The sequence below is a fragment of the Plectropomus leopardus genome, chromosome 9 (genome assembly GCF_008729295.1).
Source record: "Plectropomus leopardus isolate mb chromosome 9, YSFRI_Pleo_2.0, whole genome shotgun sequence".
In the NCBI taxonomy this organism is placed as follows: Eukaryota; Metazoa; Chordata; class Actinopteri; order Perciformes; family Serranidae; genus Plectropomus; species Plectropomus leopardus.
Window position 1 is genome coordinate 1,742,134 of NC_056471.1, and position 27,606 is coordinate 1,769,739.

General features: G+C 40.6%; 2 protein-coding genes across 4 annotated transcripts; one reads left to right on the top strand and one right to left on the bottom strand.

Annotated features, from left to right (window-relative positions):
• The first annotated feature begins 221 nt into the window (after positions 1-221).
• tmem129 (transmembrane protein 129, E3 ubiquitin protein ligase) lies at positions 222-10,545 on the top strand. Of its 3 annotated transcripts, XM_042493173.1 has the most exons (8): positions 222-479; positions 2,567-2,625; positions 5,535-5,792; positions 7,519-7,679; positions 8,585-8,744; positions 8,827-8,899; positions 9,851-10,049; positions 10,082-10,545. In XM_042493173.1, the coding sequence occupies exons 1-7, from the start codon at positions 275-277 to the stop codon at positions 10,033-10,035; spliced, it is 1,101 nt and encodes a 366-aa protein (XP_042349107.1). In that variant the 5' UTR covers positions 222-274; the 3' UTR covers positions 10,036-10,049; positions 10,082-10,545. The 3 variants fall into 3 exon arrangements, with proteins under 3 accessions (XP_042349107.1, XP_042349106.1, XP_042349108.1); XM_042493172.1 differs by having other exon boundaries at positions 9,851-10,545; XM_042493174.1 differs by having other exon boundaries at positions 5,583-5,792; positions 9,851-10,545.
• A 4,375-nt stretch (positions 10,546-14,920) lies between these two features.
• On the bottom strand, positions 14,921-26,803 carry atoh8 (atonal bHLH transcription factor 8). The gene is made up of 4 exons (XM_042493983.1): positions 24,311-26,803; positions 22,009-22,164; positions 20,910-21,101; positions 14,921-15,465 (listed from the first exon to the last, which is right to left on the bottom strand). The coding sequence occupies exons 1-4, from the start codon at positions 24,965-24,967 to the stop codon at positions 15,460-15,462; spliced, it is 1,011 nt and encodes a 336-aa protein (XP_042349917.1). The 5' UTR covers positions 24,968-26,803; the 3' UTR covers positions 14,921-15,459.
• Positions 26,804-27,606: the final 803 nt, after the last annotated feature.

The following is a 27,606-nucleotide window of genomic DNA, read 5'->3' on the forward strand; positions in this document are numbered from 1 at the left end:
TATTTTTCTTTTTTTACCACTACTAGCCATCTCAACCGTTTGACAGTGGTCTTTATTTTAAAATAACTAACAAACACATAAACAAACAAAAAAAGAGTGAAGAAGTTCTTTCACCTTTAAATAATGTTGTTACACTACCTCCTCCTGTACAGTAGGTGGCGGTATGAACCTTATGAGTAACGAACTGCAATTTGCCGTGTAGAAGAAGAAACTAACAGGAAGTAGAATATGACAAACAATGCTGGTTGACCATAGCAGAGGGCTCAGATAAAGTATGGAGAGCCCGGAGTTAACTTTCACTTTAGCTTACTTGGTGTTCTCTCTCTGTTTCGTGTTCACTCCCAACGAGTTCCGCTCGGCCGGTCTGACCGTCCAGAACCTGTTCTCCTCCTGGCTGGGCAGCGAGGATGTGGGCTTCATCCAGTACCACGTCCGGAGGACCAGCATCACCGTCCTGGTGCACTCGGCTCTGCCGCTGGGTAAAACCTGACACTAACACACACACAGCGGCTCTGACACGGTTTGTCATATGTCACCCTCAGCGAGCTGACACATAGTGGATGAGTCAGCAGGTGCTCATGGTTTTCCTGCAGATGACTCGCTCCGCTGGAGAAACTCACAGCGACTCATTTGTTGACAGGCAGAGGTTGTGTTCTGTCCTAATTTATGTTTTAGCAAAGCTCATTAACACACCGAGTGTAACATACGTTCTTCTGGCTTCATGTGTTCCTGTCAACTCCTTCATGTCAAGGTGGACAGCACTGGACTGTCTCTGCACGCGCTTCCTGTTTATGGAACACGTAGCATAGTGATGCTTAACTTAAGGTCCGCGGGCCAAATCTGCCCCCCAAACATTTCCTCATTCACAATAAAAAATAAAGTGATTGACACTGGGGATTGTTTTTTTTGTACTTTTAGTATCCATAAGGTGTCAGGGTGCATAAAACAGCATCATAATAGAGCTTGTTGATCAAAAAAAGAGCCAGTGGAGGATCCTCCACAACCCCCAACAGAGGTCCTTGATAAGACCCTAATGTCCTAAAATCCTAGAAATGTCATAAAACCAGAGAAATTAACTAAAGTAAACTGTGCTAAATACTAGAAATGCCCTGAAATCCCAGAAATGTCCTAAAATCTGAGAAATGCGTTTAAATAAGCCCAGAGCCAGACTGTAAATTTAGAGATGACACTGCAGTATTTGTAGGGACCATTAAGCATGTATATTGATTTTATATTGTTCTATAGCTTGGTATGTATAGACAATATATTTTGAGCACTAGTGTGGGTTTGTAGTCTATGCTGTCACATTGTTCAGGTTCAGGTGGTGACATTAGGTGTTTTAAAGTCAAGGTGGAAGGAAAAATTCCCATGAGCACAGGTGCAGGAACAGACGGTTCTTGCTGTAACATAACTGTGATCACAGCAAAGCAGAAGTTAACCTGATCACGTCACGTTTACATCATATCACAAGGTAATCAACTCTGCCATCAATTTGCAACAGACGAGAACATCACCCAAAGTGTATACATTGTTTCGACATTTCCGCATAAATAACAGTCTGTCCACCTATGCAAATGACCGTATTGAATTATTTTAATTTTATTAAGAGTCAGACGGTGAGTGACAGTTAAAAAATGTTGAGTCTGTCTTTCTGGGGATTTCATGATGAAATCGGAGCACAAACACAAGAGAGTAATAGAGCAAATATTTATTTGTTACTGCTGGTCCATTTTCCCCGTAGCGCAGAGGTCACCTGAGGCCGCGGTCATGCTCTCACACATGACTGGATTGTGTGACTCTTTGGTAATAAGAGTGTGGCAGTTTTGTAATTTTGAATTTCTATTTAAGTAAAAACTGAGATTGTGCGCAGAGTCCAGCAGTCTTGAGTCTTGGTGTTGATACATGAGCCTCAGGGTACTCATTTTTTGTGTGTCAACAAAGGAGAAAAACTCATATGTGTTCCTGTCAGATCCTTCATCTTAACGTGGACAACACTGGACTGTTTCCACATGTTCCTCCTGTTTTTTGAACATGTAGGACAGGCATGTCCAAAGTCCAGCCCGGGGCCCAATTGTGGCCTGACTTTAAATGGCCCTTGGCTTGTCTTTCAGAGTATGCTATACATGTGGCCCACCTTACAATTTTGGTTAATATAACAAGCTCACTTTGCATTTTTCCCATCACCTCATGATGGCAACAAAGACAACTGCAGATTCTTTAGGAGTAACTGAAATTCTATATTTTTTGAGAAATTCTGTATAAATCTTAGTAGAAATCTGTTTTCATTTAGTAATTGGGTTACCAACAAGATACTATTTTTAACCTAGCTATCAATATACAATGTTTTATTTTTATATCTAACATCTTTGTTATTCCAAATTAGATTTCTGTATGGACAAAAATGTGATTATGAATAAATAACCAGGATAATAATACTTTCTTATGGTAGTTGGATAGTTTAGTAACTTGAATTTAACTATGAAACTAGACTGTGTGTTTAATGTGGATGTGATGTGTTCCTGATGTCAGGGTTGATGACAGCATGTGTTGTTGTCCATGTTTTCAGGTTACTACATGGGGATGTCTATCGCTGCTCCAGAGAAAAACCTGGGATACATTCACCAGGTTAGTCTTCCTCCTCTCTCTCATCGAGGTTCTGCGTGTAGGCTCCCTTAATGTTAATGGGGTAAAAGGGGGGGGTGTTTTTTAAATATGTTGTACATAAAAATGTGAATGTCATGTTCTTACAAGAGACCCATAGTGATGCTGGTAATGAGGCAGACTCGGGGTTCAGCTGGAGGGGGTTTGGTAATGAGTCATGGCACAAATGTTAGTGCAGGGGTGGCGGTCCTGTTTTCTCCAGGTTTAGGGGTAAGCATCCTCTCTCAGAGTGAGGTGTGTAAAGGCAGGCAGCTGCTGGTGAGGGCTATTAATTTGTATGCTCCTAATACAGGCAGGGAGAGGATAGCGTTGTTTGGGCTGCTGAGACAGGAGCTGTTAGCTCTGAACCCTGACATGGTGCTGGTGTTAGGGGGGGACTGGAACTGCAATGTGGACCCCACTATGGATAGAAGTGGGAGGACAGGAGGGGTGCAGTTCTGCTTGACCGCCTTTATATCTTCAGTCAGCATAGCAACAGGTTAGAGAAACTAGTTTTTCTGATCACCATTTTGTGGCTGCACATTTAGTTATCTCACCATGTCCCTGTCGCTCTGCTTATTGGAAATTTAATGTAAAGCTTACAAGATGCCACCTTTTCCTTCAGTTTCTTCAGTTTTCAAGAGTTTTGGGAGTTGAAGGAAGAGAGAGGGGCAGTTTGAGTCCCAGAGTCAGTGGTGGGATACAAGTAAGGCCCAGATAAGACTGTGTTGTCAGCAGTATACTGCCTTTTCCACAGCTGATTCCAGCAGAACCCTTGAGAATCTGGAGCAGAGTATTAGGCAGGTGGAGGTTGAGTTGGTGGGGAGTGATTGGGGGGGGTGGGGGCTTCGGGAGAAGTTGTCAGACCCTGCACACATTTAATTTGTGTGAAGAACTTTGTTCTGATGTCATCATATGTGCTACAGTGTAGCAGGAAATGTGTCTGTCTCCACCTCTCTCTGTGGACAGAGCAGACACAGCCTGTCTTCACGAGGCAGCCAGGTCTGTCTGTGTCTAGCCAAGCTGTGACCACTGAGTCTGAACATAGTCAATGTCTTTCTCAGTTTCTGATCAGTCACGCTGCTCAGATAGTCGGCAACCGTGTATTGTCTGTTTGGAGCCAAATAGCACTGAAGTTTGCTTTGAGTATTTGTGATGGATGTCCAATAGTTAATGTAATGTTCTTTTTCTTTAGCTATATTTGGTTGGGCCAGATTGTGTGAGGGCTGTCCTGAGGCCATGTGCTGTTAGAGGAGGTGAGCCGCAGCACCAGCTGGCTGAGGAGACTCTTCTCTATGTTTTCCTCTTGGCAATGAATAGCTTTGTAATGGTAGGAGTTGGGGTCACTTGCTTTAAGTTTGTTTGTTTGTAGAATTTGATGGCTCTTTTTTGAATCTTCATTAAAAGGGGAAATTGTCCTTGTTCAGCCCTGCAGCCATTGTTGGGCATATCCCTGTGGACTTTGATGATACTCTTACAGAACTCAGTGTGTAGGGTTTTAGTTGGGTGTTTGTCCCATTTTTCAAAGTCTTGATTTGCAAGAGGATCCCATACTTCACTATCATACAGTATTATTGGTTCGATTATGGATTGGAATATTCTGATGGGTGTATTAATGTTTAAAGACTTTTTTATAGCATGGAAGGTCCTTCTCCCCTTGTCTCTGAGATCATTCAGGGCCAGATAGAAATGTCCTGTAGAGGTAATGTTTAATCCCAATATGTGCAGTTGTGTGTGTTCGATGTCTGTTGAGCCCAGCGAAAACCTATTTGGGTTTCGCTGACATCTGGGTCATTTCTGGAAGACCATAACCCTGGTCTTCTCCAGATGAACTGTCCTGGACAGGAGTTTTGCAGATGATCCAGTTGCTGTTGTAAGATCTCTTTAGATGGAGACATCAATTAGAAATCATCTGCAAAGAGTAGGCATTTAATCTCTGAGTCAGAAAGATTTTGCCAGATCATCAATATAAATATTAAACCGGGTTTAGTTATCAGGAAGATGCACATGACAACAGGTTGTCTTGATAAGGAATCCAGTGACATCATTCCCACTTTGCTGTAGCACAAAGTGGGCATATCTGTAAAGGGGAGACTCGTGTACCACAGAACCCATTTTCAATCAGATGTCTTGAGGTCAAAGGTCAAGGGACACCTGTGAAATGGCCATGGCCGTTTTTCCATTACCAAAGTTTAACTTAAATTTGAGGCATTATTAACTGTTTTCTGAAAAGGTAGCATGAAATTCTTCAGGTCCTCTAGTTTCAGGTGATGCCAGCATAATCACTGTAGCTTTAAGAGTCAGCCCAGTACAGCTTCTTAAAGACAGGGATGTCAGCTGGAGATTAGTGCGATTTCAGAAAAGTAAACTTGTTATGTACGGACCTTAATAGCATCACAATTAACAAATTAAGGCTGACAGCCCTGATAATTTAGTATTTAATTCTTTATTAAACTTTTTATGGGGTTTGTTTTCATATTCCAATTCCAATCTTCCTAATAATTAAAAAAAACTTTCTCTTTGAAAGGGTGAACTTGCATTATTAGGCCATAATATCATCATTATACCAGTGGCATAAAGTGGTCTCAAAATGACATTTTTATTGTATATCAAAGTTACTTATGGGACAATATAATATCCAACATGAGTTGGATATTACCGGTTTCATCTGTTCCTGTGAAATGTCATTAAACTTGTAAAGAAAACACACAGGTACTGTTAAGTTCATCCTCCTCTGTTGAAATATCCATTTTCACCAGACTTTGTGTTCATTTACAGCTAAAACATTGAAATGAAACAGTGATGCATTGAGTGGCTCTTGAGGCTGATTTCTGGTTGTGGACAGTAATTATTAATGCTGGTCTCAGCTGTGTTGTCATGTTGTGTTTCTCTAGGTGAGTGACAGCTGGAGAGCGTTTCTTCTTCTCTCTCTCTGCCTCCAGTTGGCCAGCTGGACACTCGTCATCTACTGGTCCCGCCATCACTGGCACAACCATCCCATCAGCCGGGCCCTGCAGGCCCACATCCAGCCTCCTCACTCTAGCTGGGGCTCCGTAGCGAGCAGTGTCAACACAGAGTTCAGGCGCATTGATAAGTTTGCTACAGGGGCGCCTGGAGCCAGAGTCATCGTTACTGACAGCTGGGTCTTCAAGGTGAGTCACTTGCCTCTCTCTGTATTTGCAGAGTTTCCTGTGAATTAAGGGTGCGACCTGTGGGCCATGTGCAGGTGGACACATTAACTGTTATGTCATTTAAATTATTTACAAACAGTGACAGAGGAAGTACCTAAAAGACATACTTGAATAAAATTACAGATTTCTCACCAGAGAAAGTCTTAAAGCATCTGGTATTTACTATACTCAAGTATCACAAATATTTTTTGATATTAAATGCAATTAAGTATTGAAAGTAAAAGTTCAAGTAAATGCTGTTAATAAAAAAGCAAGCGGTAAGAAGTTTAAGAATTATAAAGTTTGTTTCTTCATAACACGTACCACCTTGAAAAATGGATTTAAAGAGCAAAATCCAGTTTTTCTTTCCCTCCCATTTTTCCCTCCTTCCTTTCCTATTCTTTACTAAGTTACTAAGATGCTTAGGGAAAATGTGGAGGAGTAAAAGTATACATGTTATTTAGTCAATTCAAAGTCACCTTTGTCATTTCTGCCATATGTACAGGACATAGACAGGATTTAAATGCTTTTTCTCTCAGACCCCGCTGTAAACATGAAAGTACACAATCAAAAGAATTTAAAAAATTTAAAAGTGGGTAAGTATAAAATAAAAGTTCTAAAATATTAGTTAAAGGAAGGCACAAATGAAAACAGACAAGCACCAAGTGCAAATATAATAAATAGTTCAGATGTAATAAAAAGTGAAACACAGCTTACGGATGTGTGCATAATTTAAAAAAGAGGGATTTGGTTATTTAGGAAATGTATTTTAAAAAGTGAAAGCTGATAGAAATATAAGAATTCAAGTTAAGAACAAATACTCCCAAAAACACTTAATCACTGTAACAAAGTATTATTATTTTGTTACATTACATCATTGTTTAAAAATGAAATCGATACATGGCCTGTTGGCCATATTAACATGCAGTTCTTACATTAAACACTAGGTGTCACTATAAGCACGTGTAGATTGCCAGATGCCATCAAGGAAGTCAATCTTCCTCTGGAAAAATTGTGGTTAATGAGTCCGTTCCAGCTCTCCAGCCAAGACAGGTGAGCAGAATGAAATGACAGCGCTAATGTGGATTAAAGTTAGCGAGTCTGAAGCAGAGGCTGTGATTATACAACAGGAAGCACTATGTGCCACAGCTGCCCAGCCGGGTGATGTGATCAGATCTCGTTGTTCCACTAAGGTTTGGAAAAGTGAAATTTAATGATGATGATCAAGTATGCAGCGCAAAGTTCTTAAAACGTCTCTCATTGCAATAGTAACTGAAATTAAAGGTTGTGTTTACATTCACTCATGTCTTTTTCCAGGGGTTGCCTCAAAGAGCTCTGAATTTCCACGTATAAAGGACAGTACCTTATGTTGTCCTCCAGTATTTCATGCACATTGCATGTGCACGTGCCCGGTGCCTTCCAGCCGTCCCACATGTGACACATGTAACCAGCACTATCAGGCATTGTGCTATGTTTTAGGTGATGGAATGTTAACGTACTGCAAATCAGCAACTTCCAACTTAAAGAGCGCTCACACAGCAAGGTGCAGACCAGTACAGGCCTCAATGCAGGTCCATTCAAATTGGGACTTTTCTCCGGTAAACCATGCTAAATGTTTTTCAAATATCTTGCCTTCAACAGGATGATGTTTATTTTAACAGCCAAAAATCATACCTCCTCATGGCTGACCATTTCTGTCTCTCGTCAGGTGACCACCTACTACATCCACATGGCCTTACAGAATGAATGTCATGTGACCGTGACAGAGTCCAGACAGCACCAGCTGAGTCCAGACTCGCCGTCCCCCACACAGATCCTGACCTTGAGAGTGGACAGCATTAACCCTGCTGCCAGACCCTTTGATATCAGGTACCAATTGTGTGTGTCATATTTTCTTTAAAAATCACCCAAAAAACAAAAAATTGCCACAATTTTCTTGCCAGACATTAAAAAATAAAATAAAATCACCAAATTTTTTTCTTTAAACATCACCAGAAATGAAAAGGAAAGGAAGCCAAAATATTTTCTTCAAAAATTGCCTCGAATTTGTTTTAAGAAAAGAAAAGTGCAAAAATGTTTGTTTTGTTTTTTTTTAGAAAAAAGGTCAATGTCTAAAATGTTTTTGTTATAAAATGCCAAAAATAATAAAAACATTGCCAAGTCTTGTATTATAAAATATTTTAAAGAAAAATACAAAAATTGTTGAAATGGCTTCTTAAAATGGACACAAAAAATTAAAGGGGAAGTTTTCCCTTCAAATCAGCGGTAAAACAAGTACAGAATACAGAAATCTAAAATTGTATGCCCCTCCCCTAACCCAGAACAAAAAAGTCCCTCCCCAAAACTTACAGTTCCTTAGTTATATTTAAATATTCAGTTCTAATCCTCTTCTGAACTTATAAATTTTTTTTAACAATATATGTGTGAAAAAGCTGTTATACAGTAATAAAAAAAAAGAACCAATAAGGAATATGAAAGGTCACTTCAGATTTGCCTCAAAGTCATGGAAATTTATTGGTAAAAATGTTCATCAACCTGGTGTGTGCTGAGTCCTCACATGTCAGGACAAAACAGCATATGCCATGTCCAAAAAAAACAAAAAAAAGTCACTTCTCCACAAGGCGAGGGCTGTATCATACATCACATACGATACATCCTCGGTACAGCATCAGAGTGGAGTTAAAGTACTTAAAATAATGCGTTTATGTTTTTTAAAAGCCCTACATCACTGTAACACCATGACTGTGACCAAACCTGTTTTCAACTGTTTCCAGGCTCAACTCCACAGAGTATGCAGAGCTCAGGGAGAAGCTCCATGCTCCCATCAGAAACTCTCCTAATGTCGTGATCCACCAAACCATGAGCGAACTCTTCCTGGAAACATTCAGAGCTCAGGTGGAACTCAATCAGCCATACACCCCGCCCAGTGGACAGGTGCACTACTGTTTGTTTATATGCCAGAATCCTTTCCATACCATCACAATCAAAATATAACATGTTTTCTCTCCATCCGCAGGAGATGGAGCCCTGTATCGGCTGCATGCAGGTTCCAGCAGGCACCAAGCTGGTCAGACTCTGCCACACAGAAGGTGAGAGACATTCTGTGTTAGGTCATTCATGTGTATAGTAGGCATGGGCGGTATGTAATATTTCATACCTTCCTGAGATTTCAGGGGGGTATATACAGTTTTTAAAACTTTGCTGTTGTTTGGCTTTTTAATCACACCACAACGCCGTTCTGGAGGCCTGAAAATGCAAACTTTTGAAATCGGGTTCCAGGGTATAGTCTTTTGAAAATGCCACCCCTTCTGTCTTAGTGTAAACTGGCAATGTGCAGATCCTGTGAGAACACACTTTGCGCATGATCCTAATGTTCTTTTACGGTGTGTCGTTACAAAGTTATACCACTAACTACTGGCCTGGCATGCATGCTACAGCGTTTTGACAATGTTACCATATGAACATAGATTTCTTCAAAAATGGAAATGAAAGACTTTCCAGTTTTAGTAGGGCCCTTCTCGTCTAGACGTGGCCTTAATTACCTTGTTAACATATCATAAAACGCACCTCAAACAGTAAAACTCACCCAAACCATCTTGGTTACTCTTGTGAGTAATCTAGTTAGTAAGTCCACAGTTCCAACAATCACCAGCTCCAGTTTGGTTCAAATAAATCCGTAATTCACCAAGTTGGATGTAAAGACATGCTGTTATTCCCTGCAATCTCTCTCTGTCTGCTGGCCGCCAGCTGTTTACAGTCCTGTAACTTCTCCATCCACCACTAGGTGTCGCTGTGTCTTTCAGTTCAGCTGCCTGTTCCACCAGTAGAGACTGGAGACTGAGCTCTGGAGTTGCATGCTCTTCACTACATAAAATGAGTTTGATTGAAAAAGGAGTGTCTCTATTTATGACAGTATTGACAAACATACCTTCATGATTTCTAAAGACCCTGGTATACTGTGATACCGTCCCAGTCTCGTGTGTTTGCACACATCCCTGTCCAGTGAAGCAGGTTGTGACTGAGACCGCTGTGTGTTGTAGGAGCAGAGAATGAGTCGGAGTGCCAGCAGTGTTTCTGCAGACCCATGTGGTGTCTGTCCTGTCTGTGTCGATGGTTCGCCAGCCGCCAAGACCAGCAAAGACCTGAGACCTGGTTGTCCAGCAGAGTCCCCTGCCCGACCTGTAGAGCCAAATTCTGTATACTGGACATCTGTGTGGTCCACTGACAAGACACACACAAACACACACACACACACGCACACACACACACACACACACACACACACACACACACCTCCAAACAGACTCTTTCCTCTCACAGTTATGCAGAGTGTGCTTTTAAACAGCAGACATCTAAAGGAGAGGAGCAGTGGACAGGACGCTGACTGAAGTTAGCTATTCTTTGCTTTCAATAAAAAGGGATCGTTCAGAATGATGATGTAACACTCTGATTGGTTCTAATCCCAAACATAGTTAATAGTTGTCTGGTCTGTTCAATGTGACATTTTGGGAGGTATGCTTGTTTGGTTGAATCACAAGGGAAGATATCAGTGAGCTCAGCATAAAGACTAGATGCTTTTGAAGTGTAGAAGCTGCTTTTTAGAGCGACTCACAGGTGATCACATGGTTATTCAAATGTGTCGTCTAGAGCAGCAAATCAGAAATAAAGATTTAACCCTTTAACGCTAACACCTGCATAAACATCAGATTTCTTGTGCCATGTTCAGACGCCTTTCACAAACATTTAAACCTTTGAAATCAGATAGAATTTGTTTGATTTTTTTAGAAAATAAAAAGAAAACATGGAAGAAACATAATGAGCAACTTGGCAAGGAATGGTCAATAAACTGCAAAAACAAATAAAAAGTTGACCAGGAAATGAACTGAAAAGTAGCTGGGGGGAATGTTAGATATTATCAAATTACAAAAGGAAAATGTCAAGAAACTATATTTATAATTCTGTTAATATTATCTTTAAAATTATCTTTCAGAATAAAGAAAAAACATTAAATATTTGAGCACTTTCCTGAGGTCATTTTCTTATTTTTTTTATGCTTATTTTCTTTTAATTTTTAATTATTTATTGCCAGTTCTGTGGTCATTTCTTCTTAGGCTGCTTGTTGCCCTCTCCCTATGTTTTTTAAAAGAAACGGAGCCAATTTTCTCATGTTTCAAAGGTTTCACAGGTAAACTAACATATTTATTCTTTCCCAAATCCGTCCATGTTCTCAATGAAAATGTTATTCTGCAAATGTGCAGGTTGGAGACCAGGTGAATTCATACATATGGAAATGATGTAGAAACTTATTCTTTTTGGGGGAAAAAAATCTCTACGACAGTGGCATCTGGAGTTGTAGCTGTAAGGCATCTTTATTTCCCCTTTTCAAAAGACTAATTGGACCTGATGTCACATAGGGTAGAGAGGTCACACTATTTGAAAACTGTTAGTTTTGACACAGTGAAGGCTGTAAATATATATTCAGATGACAGAGCACAGCCTTTCATTCTGAGCCTGCTAGATGACCAACAGACAAGATGAACAGAAATATGGACCCTCAGTGTGACATGGGGCCTTTCCCAAACCGGCCCCTGCACTCTGTCCCACTCTCTGAAACCAGGGTTGGTACGTTGAAAAACCTTGAAAAGTCATGGAATTTGCAAATAGGAATTTCCAGGTATGGAAAAGGTTTGGAAAACTAAATATACCCTGAAAGTTATGGAAAAGTCATATAGTTTTTATGTAATGAACCTGTGAAATAATATATGATGTGTACAATGACTGTTGGAAATTTGAGAATCCAACAATAATTTCTGTTTTTACAGTTTCTGGCTGTGAGAAATGGTGTCATTTTTGTTGATTTTCAAGGAAAACATGCCTTCTTAAACCAGTCACCAAAAAAGTTTTTATTTAACTTTTATTTAACCAGGTTGGTCCCATTGAGATTAATTATCTCTTTTCCTTTTTTTTTTTTTTTAACCTGTCCTGTTCGGCAGCTTAGGCATGCAGTATGAGAGGTCTGGATGCCTTGAGGTGCCATAACAGATTTGCTCTGCAAAGGAGGAGTCTGATATACTTCTTCCTGTTGCAGTCCGTACTGAGATTTATTGGCAAGGCTACCGGACAGCACAACATCTGAGTGGATAGGGAGAGAGAAAAGAGAGAGGTTGGGGGACACAGAGGGGAGGGGAAGACACAAGAGACAACAAAAACAACAGCAACAACAACAACAACAATGACAATGAGAACGATGACAACGACGCTAACTACAATAAAGATAGCTGCAAATATTTACAGCAGTATTAACGGTGGAAGCAGGAAGAAACTGAGTAAGTAAAAAAGAGGAAAAGAAAAGAAAAAATAAATAAATGAATAAAAAAATAAACAAAAATTTAAAAAAAAACAGATTGCATAAACACCCAAAATAACCTTGACATGGATAACATCAACATTTGTAACTGTTGTACGTGTGTGATTGTATAACAGTTGTGTGTGTGTGTGTGTGAGGGTTTGTCATTGGATGTGGTTTGTAGTTGACGGGGGGGCCGCAACAACACCCCCCAAACTCCCAGGGGCAAGCAGGCCAAATATCTCTTTTCCAAGAGAGACCTGGCCAAGACAGTCAACAGTGAGAACACAACGAAATATAAAGAAAAAAATGGCCCAGAGTTTTTGCCCTCCAAATCCATGCATGTTTTCTTTACTCTTTCTATCAACACAGCAGCTAATTCAAAGCTCACAGCAGAAGTGTCTGACCTGTATGCCATCAAGTTTAAAGCTACTGCTGAGTACATCAGCGGAGAAGTTAAGAATGCAGACCCCTTCAGTCATGCAGAGGAGACCTAACTGGCATGAAAGGAAGGAAAACTGTCCACTGACATCAATGAGTAGCAAACTAACTGAGGCAAACCTCATCATCTCCCACGTTCACTGCTCCTGTCACAATGAACGGCTGGATGGAGCGGGTGCTCACACTTGGCTCTCACAAGGAGTGATGCAGCCAGGTAGTCTTCAAGGACAAACTGGCCATGCTTTCCTTCACCACTGGCTCTCAGAAGTCGATGTTCAGACATTAATGGAGGCATGAAGATCACACTGTAGCCCCTGCAGAACAGCATCCAGCACTGTGTGGCCTCAAGGTTCTGGCTCCGTCTCACTCCATTGACTCCGAGACTCCAAGACTTATTATTTTTTGAAAGCTATTTTCAGAACAGCCTCAGAATTGAGCTTCAGAAATGTTAAAATAAGAAAAATAATAAAACTTTTTAAACAACATTTTTTTTATCTTATTAGTTGCTACTGTTTAAAATTACAAAACAGATTCACAAGCTTCAGATCAATGTTTTCGATCACAAGAGTAAGAACTACTTAAAGAACAAAACACTTCATTTGGCTGTGAAGGCGACTACAGAGTGACTCAGCGTGCAGTGGGAGTGGACAGAATGTAGTTTGGGAAAGGCCTGTAGAGTTGAGGAGAAGTGGTGGACAGCAGGGCAGCTGTCTCAGTGAGGGACAGGTGTTCTATAGCGACAGCTAATACTGTGTTTACATCCCAACACTGTAGAGTTACTGTGATACTGAATTTCATAACAACACTAGTATGGGTTGTCTAATACTGGCAGGACTATTGATACACTTTCAAAAAAAAACTATACAGCTTGTGTCAGTAGTGTCCTGCATTGTCCTCTAGGACTTGCAGTAAAGACAGTGAGGTACTTTCTGCACTACAAATGTAAACTAACTGCACCATCAAAACTCAAAGCACAAGACTTGAACTATTTAAAATATGAATGTGACTTTAGACAATGTAGAAAATAGATCCATTTCAAACTACAAAAGAACTCCTTCAGAATAAAGCTGTGCTATCCTCAATGCCAGATGTTAAATCAGTATAAATATCAGAATGAGTAAATGGTGAAAGCTTTTAAAAAATGTCCTGTGTTGTTGAAAGTGTCACTCTGTGGTTAACACATGGCCTAATTGTTGACCATATTTAATCAAAATCTCAGCAGGTTTTAAAGTATCTTGCACATAAATGTGGCATTTCCATAAGCTCCATTCCACGGGCTGATATGATTGATCTGACTCTGTCTTCATAATCTTAAGCTCTAAATCAGGCTGAACCATGAATGCTGTGTAGGATACGGGCCAGCTGCTTCATCCATTGGGGTTAGGGTGGATTATGTGGGGCTGCAGGTGCAGCACTGCTGTCTTGTAGAGTCTTTGGTGACCTGACGGACCCCTCTCTCAGAAACTCCATGAGGGCCAATGCCAAGGGCCAATGCCAAGGGCATAGCCTTCGTTCCAACATTGGGAGGGTACACATTAAGGTCTGGGGGTAAACTGAGCATCCAGAGCCATTTTTACACCGATGGCACTGTAGGGCCCCAACAAAGTCCCTTATTTCTGCCTCCTTAACATGTTTACACAGAACCAAACATCAGTGAAATCATACTGCTCCAGCTTGTGATGTAAAATTGGTTACAGCATCATGGGACCAAAAGTGGCATAACAGGTGTGATGTTTAACATATCAGTATCTGCCAATAGTGTGACTTATAAGTCAGTAGCCCTTTCTAAACAATATCAATGACACAAAATGGCAATAACAATCATTTAACGTCACATAATACAGTGGCTGCTCTCGTCCTTTTTGATATTTAAAGAATGTTAACCTTAATTTAAGAAGAACATTCTGGGAACTAAAAGAAAACTTGCCGCTAAAACATTACTAAAACATTGCATTGTACAATTTTCAAAACATTTTTAGAACTAAAAATTGCTAGCTGGGTAGCCACTGTCTGAAAGTACAGTTCAGCTGCAGCATCCGTTCACCTGATGAGGACGGCTTCAGCCACAGGTGTTTTCCCTGTTTGTTTTCTGTCCCTAACACTTAGCCAGAAGCTTCTAGGGGACCACAGTGTCATGGAGTCGGCAGTAGTTTTACATTTTCATGCCTCCTCGCCGACGATAGCCAAGGCCCGAGGCATTTTGTTTTCACGTTGTCCAAAGGGTCAATCCAGGTTTCAAAGGGTCAATGAATATAGAACACATACAATGTACAGTCGATGTATTTCATAAGCATATTGTGAAAAATCACACTGGAGGTCAAAATTTTCAAAATCTTTTTAATTGTATTGCATAAACATAATTGGCATATTCTGAATTATAACAGGCTTATAAACTATAAAACATCTACTGTTACAAACTGCATATTGTATGAGTTGCTTGAACTGCAGTAACGTTTGTATAATTTGACTTCAGATGTTTGATCCTCATTAAACTGGTGTTTCACCTTTTCTATGAGTAGACCAGCTTCTTGCTCATGGGGATTTTTGCAGCTCACAGGTCAGGGCTGCCATGAAATATAAACTGTTAGATGGCTCCAACACAGAGATGGAGCTCAGCAGTGGAGTTATGAGTGGAGGTTATTGCTCAGGGCTGAAGTTTTTCAATGTTGTTGGTGGGCCTTGACACAGCTTTCACAATAGCACCTCAGATATGTACTGACGTTAGTTTATCTGCTAATGAGTGGTGAGAGCAGCTCATGTTTAACCTCTCGCTCATCCTCTCTCTAAACCTCATCTCGTCATCTGTCCTCCCGGTGCTCTCCTCACAGCTGTGTGTGTTGAACGTGTCCATCGCTACCAGCTTTACTCCTGAAACACAGAGAGGAATGAGTCATTCAAAACATGCTGCCATGATCCCATTACTGACTGCTGCTGCTTTTACTAGACGGACTTCCTTTACAGGTTTGCGCAAAACTAAAGCGGTACTTAAAAATGTTGATCAAACACAATATGGTGATGACTGTGTTTCCACTGAGTGATGTTTTGCGACTTCTCCTTTGGTGATAACACTCCAAGAAGCATGGTGTGATGGATGTTGAAAACATTAGCAGCTTTATTTCTATTGCAGCCACCACACTAGCCGTCATTATTTACAATCCAAGGCTACGTAGGCGTGTTATGGAGCCATAATGGAAAAGCAAGCCCCTTATATGTGGGAACGGCTAGGTATGCATTTCTGGGAGGTCATACTCCATGATTTTACAGAGGAATTCAGGATTTAAAACTTCTGGATGATCCACTCAACTTTTGAAGAGTTATGTGATGCAATAACACCTCTTGTAACTCCTGCTGCATCATGAGGGAGCCAGTTACTACTGACAAGCATATAGCTAAAGCATCATGTGACCTGGAAAAGCCAAAAAAAATGTTTCCATTGCAATTTTGTGAAATATGGCTTTTTCAAATTGCCTGAAATACCACATTTTGCATAAGTTTACAAGTTTACATTTTGTGACCATGGAGTTCTACTGCGATTTGCAAGTACTGTTAATATATGAAGCTGTTAGTTTGTTTCCAGCTTAAAGAGAATAAATCATCAGACTTAATGGCACTGCAGTAACAGTCTAACCTAATGACTCGTAGTGGTGGTAGTGTGTGAGCAGGTGAGGTGTGTGAGCTAACATCCAACTGTTGACCAGAAGCTTTAAGTGCACAACAAAAACATCGACATTTCCTGTCTGAGAGAAGCCAGGTCCTTCAAACTAAAAGCACCATGGATCCCCTTTGATTTATTTAATTATAACAATTCTTATAATTAATTATATAATTATAATTTCCTTATAAAAGTACTTTATTTAACTTCCTTATAACTGTATTTCATTAAATGTTATTATAACAGTAGTGTATTCAGTTTTATTATATTTTATAACTTATAATTTACCTTTAATGTGACTGCAGTTCATTCATTAATTTTGGATTTTAGTAGTCAACATTAGTTTAAAGGACATTTAAAAATATTGACATATATATCGTGTATTGCGGTATAGCTTTAAAATATCACAATGTCATTTTAAAGCCCCATCGCACAGCCCTAAAAAAAAGAAAGTAAACACATATGAGCTACATTTTTCTGCAGAAAAAGCATATCTGTAAAAGTGCTAACATTATGTGGCATTATAACTACAATGTAAATAGTGTAAACTGTTAGAACTGACAGGATGTCCATCAGTCAGGTGATATTTGTGTGACCTCAGGCATACGCTTTAGCAAGAATCAAAGTCACAATGAAGTAATACAAGTATTTTTTTCCTGATAACTGTGCACACAGACTAAGTGGCTCTGAGAAATATAAAAAAAGAGTATTTCATCTCCCCTCCACACACACACACACACACACACACACACACACACAGACAGACACAGCCTACTCTCTCTCTCTCTCTCTCTCTCTCTCTCTCTCTCTCCCTCTCTGTGTTTCCACCAGCTGCTGATGTCTGACAGGCTGATGATGACTGTGTTTTTTCCCCTCCTTGTTTCAAAGTATGTTGGAGCAGATGGCCTGGAGAGGCAGAGTGGGGGAATGTGTTGGAGAGACTGCTGGGGAATGTGCCAAGTGTGTGTGTGTGTGTGTGTGTGTGTGTGTGTGTGTGTGTGTGTGTGTGAGTGTGTGTGTGTGTGTGTGTGTGTGTGTGTGTGTGTGTGTGTGTGTGTGTGTGTGTGTGTGTGTGTGTGTGTGTGTGTCTGTGTGTGTCTGTGTGTGTGTGTGCGCGCATTTGTGTGGTTTCAGTTCGCGTGCCTTCTCGCTGCCCTCTGCCCTTCATGGCGCCAGCTCCACTTCCCCTCCACTCTAAACATCTGGTGTCTGGAACTTTGAGAACACACACACACACACACACACACACACACACATGCAGGCATGCACACAGTGAAAAACAGCCAGCGAGCAGGGAAAAAGCCCTCAGCTAGTTTACATCTAAAAGAGCAACATGAGTGCACAAGTGTGAAGCTGGATATGAAAGCTGTACACTGTGATTGTGTGTCATTAATAAAAACCTTTCACCCAGGCTTATTTATTTTAATGTAGGTTTATTCCATAACCACAAGGGTGCAGAATGTGTTCAGAGTGCACTCAAACCTGTATAAATGTGAATTTCAATGTAAATATCAATATATATCTTGCACTCCAACCATTCTTGTATATACTTTAATTCCATGGTTCTGTTTCTTGCACTGTTACACTGTTACTTGTGTTACTTGTGTTACTTGTTTTGTTTTGCACTGTAAGACTCGTACCTTATATTTTATATTTTATATTTGTATCTTCTATTTTATCTGTTTTCTTTTTCTATATTTATGTTGCACCAACCCACCAGAAACAAATTCATCGTATTGTGTTAACTATACCTGGCAATAAATCTTTTTCTGATTCTGATTCTGATTCTGATTCTGAGATGGCCGTTTGGGTCATGCTCCTTTAGAGTCTTGTCAAAAATATGAAAATCACATGAACTCATCCCTCTTTGTAGTAAAAGATCAAGTCAACATGTGTTTCACATTCATGTTTCATAATTTTGTATACTTTAAAGAAAAGGTCTTTGGGGAAACATCAGAAATGTTGGAGGGGAGTGTCCCTGTCTGTGTTTGACTGACAGCAGCTGGCAGGCTGCCAGAGTCCCAATGTTACACCGTAGGGTAGTGGTTCCAAACCGGTGGGTTGCGGGTCCATTTTGAATGAATTGAACATTGAATTCCTGGTACAGAGCTTTTATTTCGAAGTGCTGTTTCTGTTTATTTTTTCAAGATGTTTTATTTCTTATGCTCTGAGCCAATGTGTTGTTAACATTTTGTGAAATAAAATTGAATATATGGTTATTAATAATGTTTGAACCTTGAACTTACAACTAAGGAGAAATCTATACCCCATGACTGGACCAGTTACAACATTGACATGATGTTGGAATCGAATTATTGTGTTAGTCTAACTAAAACTGGATTTTTTCTTAAGTCAAATTTCTCAAAGTCGTACTAACAAACCTGGATTATGCAGTTGGGGGTTGATTTACTCTTTCATGTAATTGCCTGAACTGGCCTAGGCGTTCTGCACATACTCCATAATCCCTGCATGGGCTTTGGCCCACAAGTCAAACAGCAAAAATTTGTAGATAAAAGCTGTGAAAAACAAAATAAGAAGGGAAGAAAACAAAACAAAGTTACCAAGTCAAGTGTAGAGTACGTACGAAATGTACAGCACTGAAAAGTTTTCCATGTTGTCAATATTCCACATGCAACCTGTTTGCCAACTTGTGTTGTATGTGATGTAATCGGTCAACCTGAAGAAGGTCCTTGCTGAAAGGGGGCATATCTCCACCTGCTGTGGTGGAGTCAGACGTACTTCTGTCAGTTAATGGATTCTCCCCCTGCACTTGTACATTGTGACAAGAACAGTAGTCCAGTTAATTGAGCTTTATGTGTAGCTCCATTTAACTGTGCATGCTCTACAGCGGGTGATTAAAACTGCCGAGAACACCACTGGTTCCCATCTACAGAGCATCAGTGACCTCTGTGAAGTGAGGTGTCTGCACAGAGCCCAAAAGATACTGAAAGACAGCAGCCACCCCAGCCACAGTCTGCTCACCCTGCTGCCATCTGGAAAAAGATACAGAAGTATCTGCTGCAGAACCACCAGACTACAGAGCAGCTTCTTTCCCCAGACTGTGAGACTCCTCAACTCCTCCTTCCACACCAAAAAGATGTAGAAGGATTTAGGATAATTTTTAATTTAATTTCTTCTTAAACTACGTTTAAGAAAAATGACAAATAAATCTATCTTGTAACTTGTACCTTGTAAACGTGCTGACTCCTGTAGGGAACTCATTAGTAAACAATCTTGTGCTGTAGCCTACATTTCATGGGCTGACACATTGACATGATTTACCCATTGTATGATATATGGATAGGCTCATATTGGCCATTGTGTTTACATGCGTGTTTGCTTACATATGAATGTCACCAACATTTTTGCCAACATGCTGCCAGAATAAAAAGCATGGTTCCTCACCATTATAGAACTTTGGGGCATCTATTCTCCTTTATTTCTCCTCTCCACCCCTGCTTACTTGTGCAAGTCTGAAGAAAAATAATACAAAGGAGCACGCAGCTGCACTTTCGAGTGGAAGATGCACAATCCTGATAGTAGTAGATGGTAATTTTACACAGGCCCCAAGGAAGTATGCCAGGCTTTGATTTTTTTTCTTTTTTTTTTGTAGTGGCCATAAACAGTAATAGTAAAATACATCATCACATGATGCCCTGTGATCCAAAAAGACATTTTCCCATTGACTTCCATGGCAAACCAGACATCTGTAAATCAGTGGATGCTTTTTTGAGTATCACAAAGGTAAAGGTATTTACCTTTACCTGCACCTTTATAGCGCTTTTCAAGTTGTTTGACCACTTTAAGCACTTTCACACCACCCGTTCACACACATTCATATACTGACCAAGGATACATTACAAGGTGTCACCTGCTACTCAGTTTTATAAACATTCATGCGCACTCACACAGCTCTGTGCATATTGAGGGAACAGTGAAGGTAGTTCAATTTATGCAATAGTAATAAAATTTATGTCATAGGATTATGCTAATAACATAAGCATGTTTATTTTGTGGGAAAACGTGTCCAGCAGAAGTCTATTGTTTTGTCTGTGAAGCTTGTGAGTTATAAAGAAATTAATTAGTGTACCTGTGATTAATATTGTCCTTATTAAGCCATGTTTAATGTGTGTTTAAGGTGTGTTTTGAATCAATCAAACTCTAAGTCACTTCACAGAAAGTCCATCGTCAACTAGTGTTGTGGAGGTGTAACTGCAGTGCAAAATAGACACTGCACAGGTGTAAATGTTCCAAATGGTGTAGGCCACTTGCATAGGCTGCTACGTAAGCTCTGCATAGAGCTGACACACAAGTATAAATCTACTTTTACTGCACATAAAAGGATGGCAAAGTAGAAATGACTGGAATTAATGAGTAAAAACAGTATTTGTGTTAAAAATGTGTGTGGTGGAATTCGTCCTGTATGTCTTGTAAAGAATTTATCAAGGAAACAGGTTAACATGGAGAATGCGTCAAGTTATAATCAATGGCAAATTAAGACAGGAGCAAGGAGGGCTTCTTACTGAGATATGATCAAAAATAAACATGAAGCAGGCAGAATAATATATAGAGACCAGACGAATTTGTCTCTTTCTGTTACTGGAACCACAGACACTGTTTTAAGAATGTATGTTATATACAGAGAGAGTGCAGCATTTACCTTCCTCTTCTTGCTCCTGCCCTCGGCCTGCAGGGTCCTGGTACACTGCTCTACACACTGAGAGAAGTTCAGACTGCTGTGGTCTGAACTGTAGTCCAGCTCAGCTAACTGAGCCAGGGACAGGATGTAGTTACAGGCAATACGCAATATAGCCAGCTTGGATAGCTTCTGCCCATAGGAGTAACACGGCACCTGGAGAGAGAAGGAAATGAAGGAGGATGGGCAAAGAAAGTTATTTTTGTTATATTTGCTCCCATTTTTCATTGGTTTGAGTTACAAATAAAAGACTTCTTTTGTGCACTCAATAGATATAGTATAGTATTTCTTTCAAATTTCTGTTACAAATGTGTTTGAATCAGTGTTAGTGAGCACTCCTCCTTTTCCAAGATAATCCATCCACGTGACAGGTGCTGCATGTCAAGATGCTAATTAAACAGCATCATTACTACACAGGTGTATTAATGTGTAGTACACAGGTGTGAAAAACAGTATGTAAAAAAAGTATGTAATGTATGTAGTAAATATGCAAAAGAAGCCACCACACCAGATTGGTATGGTCGAAAAGGCTTTTTTGGAGAGCACATTGAGGTGCGGTGTGAGGGCCGTGGCCTTTTGGAATACTATTTTTTAGGCCTAAATTATAACCCCACCATGTGGCAAATTTGGCCCATATTTCTTGAGAAGCATTTGCACCTCATTTAAGTCATGTTTCGTGTCTGGAGCTTATTTCAGTTTACGGCAATTTAAGCGACAGAATAAGACACCAAATAAAAATTTTTTTAAAAAATACTGAATCGGCTTGAAACTTAATAAAATTTTAAGGTCACCAAAATGATCATGGTCAAGTCTATTGTATAATAAGTCAATAAAATAATTATTGACAGGCTTACTTATTTTTGTTTTATGTCTTAGTCATAGGTATAGTATGGTTAGTATCTGCACATTGAAGCCACCATAAACACATCTATTGTCAAAGGAAACCAAAACCACCATGTATGCAGTTTTGCATAATGTTTCTGTGTACAGTATGTGTGTGTTTGAGCTCCTACATACATTGTTGTTGGTGTTTGTTTTCAGGGTGAACTGGCTGTAATCTGACCTGCTTCCTCAGGGCCTCGAACGCAGCACTGATGGTGTGGACACGGGTCCTCTCTCGGGCGTTGGCTAGAAGCCTCCTGGTCTGCTGAATGGCTTTGACCTCTGGAAGACGCCCAGGTCCATCAGCACTCACCCCAACCCGCTTCCTGGTCAACTCCTGAGAGTAGAAGGACATTTTTCTGTTTCACTCAACAAAACATCAGCACACTTGTTGAACTTGTCCTTATGTCACTTATAGGGTTTCTCCAGAGTGGGGGGGTTACCACAGTAACAGCCTGTCACCTGCAGTTCCTTTCAGCTCACTGTGGTTGTTTCTGCTTGTGTATGTAAACAAATCAGACACAGACGTGAATTTTAACAGCCACTGAATACTTCATATTAAAATTTAAACACCACTGAATTCATAGAATGAAAATATTTTACTTTGAAAACCATGTACTTTATAAGATTTCAAATGGCAACATCCTTGCTACCTAGGACAGGATAGGCCGGGCAGCCCAGATATTGCTATGTGAATTATTTTTACTTCGACTTTGTAGATCTGAATTTAACCAATCAAATTTGTTTTTTTTCTTTGAAAATTTTCAACATGAATTTTTGCATCTGAATTTAATCCATGGAAATTAAACAACCTTTTTTCATTTTCTTTCTTACTTAATTTCTTTCAAAAACTTGAAATTCTGAAATATTCTATTCTTTCAAAATAAAATATTTCAAGTCAATGGTGTTAGAAATTCAATATGAAGTTTTCAGTCTCGTTTCTTATAGTTTCTTATTTGCTTCCATAGTTATACTATTCCTCGCTGTAGTATTTGAAACTCGTCTGCTGAACAGAATATGTCCGGAACTGCTCGATTAGACCTGTTTTTGTTAAAAAATAGCACCACTAAAGCTCTGCTAACTTGCTGAAAACACATTTCATTTCCTTCTTCACAATAAAAGCATCCTGCCAGTTCATCAGTGGATAGTTTTAATGTGAACAGTAGGAAAGGAAACTCCACACAGCTCCAGTCCAGCTGAAAGCAATCAGGAAAATCACAATCTGATATCTGAGAGTTCAGACAGAACAAAGGAGGAAGACTAAACTCCAAACCACAGACATTCAGTTAGACGCTACAAAAGCACTGAGAGCTGAACGCAGAGAGACTTTGTAGAACAGATATTTCTTTCTGGTCTCTGGAATAGTCACACAGCTGGACAGACAGGGAGGAGGACATCACAGGTAGGTGGACCACAGCAGCACATTACAGTTTTCCCCTACTGCTAGCTCGGCACACCGTGACTTAAGTGGACCAACTCCGGCCGATTAAAACCCTTTCAGATATAGAAGGAAGCAGTTCAGGCTTTGGTGATATATAATATTTCACATCTTCATACCTTCCTGAAATTTTACCGGCGCTTGCAACCCCTTGTTAACTCATCATAAAACATGCTTGATTCATGTTTGAAGAAACACAATAAAACTCAGCCAAACTGTCTTGGTTACTCTTGCTAGTAATCTAGTCAGTAAGTCCACTGTTCCAACAATCACCAACTCCAGTTTGGTCCAAATAAATCTGCAATTCACTAAGTTACATGTTAAAAACATGCTGTTATTCCACACAGTCTCTATCTGCCTGCTGGCTGCCACCCGATTACAGTCCTGTAATTTCTCCCTCCACCACTAGGTGGGGTGTCTTTCAGTTCAGCTGCCTGTTCCACCGGTCGAGACCAGGGACTGAGCTCTGGTGGTCCGTGCTGTGCACTAAATACAATTACTGTTATAGAAGAAAAGCACCTGTATTGATGATTGTATTGAAAAAAATACCTTCAGGATTCCTAAATACCCCAGAATATCGTAATACCATGAAACCTCCCAAGCCTAATTGACATGCCAAAATATTGTGATACTATTGCCATATTGATTTTGCCTCCACCCCTACCTAGTGGTGATGTTGGCTCATGCAAAAATGTGAATTGCCCTTTTTAGGGTTAGTGTTTGGTTTGTCTTTTCTGGGCTATTGTAGAAACAACATGGCAGACAGAGGATATGTAGATATAAACAGTTAATTCTACGTTAGCGAAAACACAACGATCCTTAGTTACAGGTGGTTATGCACGAATGAAAGCATAGCTATGACTGTTGTATTCTATTTCTCCATGGATTAATGGAAAAACAACCAATAAATTAAAGTCCAGTGCATATTCTATTGGTTTTTCAGCACTTAGAATTATAATGACCTAGAAGACTGAAAATCTTCACCAATTTTCTATACAAAGATATTTTTCCAAGGTAATATTTATCAGGACAGGTTTTCATTCACCTTAGGTGACTGGACTTGGGGCTCCACATGTTCGTGACACTGGGAGGTCTGGGAGACTCTGGGGGCAGGAGGAGCTCCAGTTTGGGTTGGAAGAGAGGGCTCCAGGGAGAAGGCCCGGTGGCTGGGAGAGTGGCTGTGGCTGCTGCTGCTGGATGATGACAGAGGGAAGGTTGAGCGGAGGCCCAGTTTGAGTCTGTTGGACAGAGGCTGGGAGATGGCAGTGGGCCAGTGGGATATCTCTGAGTTAGAGAATGGCGAGGCAGGTAGCTGGGACAGTTTGGAAGTGATGGCTGGCACATTGATGCCAATTCGCATGTCTATGGCACCACTCTGAGCTGGAGCCACGCTGCCTTCTGGTGGTCCTGAAGGAGCCCCTGTAGAACTGGACATCCCCTCCTGTGACACCATCAGCTGTCTCTCTAGAGGAGCCAACCTGCTCACATGACACCCCTCAGCCTGGGTGTCATCTACAGAGTCCACATCTGACATGTTTGCTGGGTACGTTTTCATGTGTTCAGGCTCAGGGCTGCTGAAGACCCTTTTAGGCTCCCGGGACTTCCTCTTGAACTTCTTGTTAGTGTCGGGCACAGACATCAGTACTGGCTCTTTGTTCATGGATCTGCTCCAGGTACCACTCAGGGGATGAGGGTTCTTCATTTTCCCACAATTAGTGTCACAAATAAGCTCCTGAACTGAAATTAATTGTACAACAAATGTACTTCCAACTAAGAAAAATATCAGTGACACAGAACTAGGGCTGCCCCTTGAAAGTCAGAGATTGGAATCATCAGTCGGAGACCCTTTGTCAGCTGAAATTACTTGAAGTCAAGTCGTTGTGTTTTTTCCTGAGCAGTGTACTTCTGGGGATGTCTTGGTCCCCAGATTTTGCTGCAGTGTGAGTGCTCTTGACATTCACAAAGCTGCAGACATGCAAACAGCAGCACTCTACAACACAGAGACCTTCTCCTTAGAGATGGTGACTTTACAGCTCACAGAAACTTCATACAATACAGTCTCTGGCTTTTGTTTGATATCTAGTGACAGCAAAAAATGTTGTTCCACATTTACGACGTGCTGCCAGTGCTGTTAGCTTGTTTACTATATTACGTGAATGCTGCTCACACTGAACATCCCACTGTGTATGTTTAACCTTTATATAGAAAACAAAATAATTTGTTGAATATTTGTAGTGAACAACCTAGTCTGATTCAACTGTAATAATTCTGAATCAGGTACAGCCCTACACTGAACTATGTATAAATTCTGCAACGTCTTCAAAACTGTCAGAGTGTTGGTATTGAACAGGGTCTCTCACTGTGTGAGTGTCATTTTTCCAAACGTTCACCTCCTGGAAGCTTTGCTTCATTACTGTGAAAAAAGTCTAAGAGGACGTTTGTGTAAGACTGAACTTTTGGTCCCAGTCTGAGTGAAACGTTCACATTCTTAATGTACACATAGCCTACTTAACCAGTGTAAGCTGTGTTCAGTACCACACAAACTCGGCAGAAAACCCCAACCTTCCTGACAAACTCTCAGCTGCCAACTGTGTAACACAAGCTGCTCAGCTGCACTGACAGAAGCTGCACAGCCGTGTGTGTTACTTTAACTTCAGCAGCAGATTTTCTGTGGCTCCACTCTGTCTGCATAGCAGCATCCTGAATGATCCACATTAGTACACAAAGCTGTGTAACATCTGCTATTCCGCACAAGTCGTCCCTTTGGATTGAGACTTGCAGGGAGCGTTACTCAGCTCTAGAGGTTTCTTTCTGTGAGGCCTCAGAACTGGGCTTACTGTGGAGCTGTCTGAGCGCGGCTCCACTCAGTCTGCATAGCAGCTCTGTGAATAACCCACACTGATACACACACTGAGCACAGATAGGCTGCAGTGGACCCGCAGCTGCTGGACACAATAACGGGAACAGCACATGAACGGAATAACAACTGTTCAGAGGCAAAATCAACACTCCAAACACACTGACCGGTGCTGTTATTAAAGTGAATTGGTCTCACAGAAGCTGTTTAACATACATTTTTAAAGCGACCATAATATGACTGGATAAATTACAAAAGTGGACAAAATGAGGCTTATTTGTCCAGGGCTGTCACTTTGTCATCATATTCCAAATTGACACAAACATTTTTTAAACTCCAGCAAACTGTGAAAAGTGTCACAGGTCACAGTTCAGCTGTCAGCTTGACTGTGAGAACGCCTGTAACGTTACTTTTCCAAGACGCGTAAGTCCTCTACACGCTGTCCCGGTACCGACACATCCCTCTGTGAAACTCCCGGTCCCCTCTTGAAGAAAGCTCCGGTATGCGCTGCCGCTCCAACGCTCACACTCAGTGAGCTGGCTCTGCACCAGATATTAATCACACTTCATAAATCCACAAACGGTGTCTTCTGATGACACCGGTAGCTCTGCTCCGGTCCCCTCCGTGTCTCTGGATCCTCTACGGTCTTTAAACGCTGCAGCGCGTGCAGGGTTCAGCCTGCCGCTACACAGGAAAGATCTACAGTGACAAAGCAGAGGGGGGCTCGCGCTCCTCTAACTCTGCTGGCGTCTGACTGGCTGGAGCTGTCTCGAGCCTCACACACACACACACACACACACACACACACACACACACACACAGTAGTCTGTTTCAAAGTATTTCCACTTTAATTTATTTCTCTCCAGCCGCGCATTCAGGTGCCATGATTTCTGTACCATCGTATGTGTAGCCGTTTCACCAGATATGACAGATTATAGACCATTTAAAGAAAAAGATTAGCCTCCACTGAAAGTTAGAGAAAAGACTCAGCAGCGCCACCTGCGGGAACTCCCCGAGTCTAATTTGCACAAATAAAACCAACTATAACACAGTTAATCATATTACAGTTGGTTAAACTGGAGCGAAGAGGACCAAGAGTGTGCAAGTTAGCCTGCTTACAATCTAAGTTAGACTAGCCATCTTTTATATGCTAATTTCAAGGTGTAGGCTATCTTGCTTGTCTTGATTTTTCCAGTTTTGTCATACTTTTTACTCCTTTTAGTTACTCTTTTTGTTTTATATTGCTTGTTTTGGAGTTGCATATTCTGATTTTGTACTTTTTGTTGTGTGTTATACATCTGTAGGCTGACTTGCTGCCTGTCTTGGCTTTAACACTTTTGAAAAAAGAGCAAAAATTACCAAAAAGCCAGCTGTAATAATTTAAGGTGGATTATTCTCGTTATGTTTCAGAGACTTCATTAAATAAACAAACAAAAAAATCAATCAAAAAACTTTTAAAGAGGGGGATTATTTGGTAAATTAAA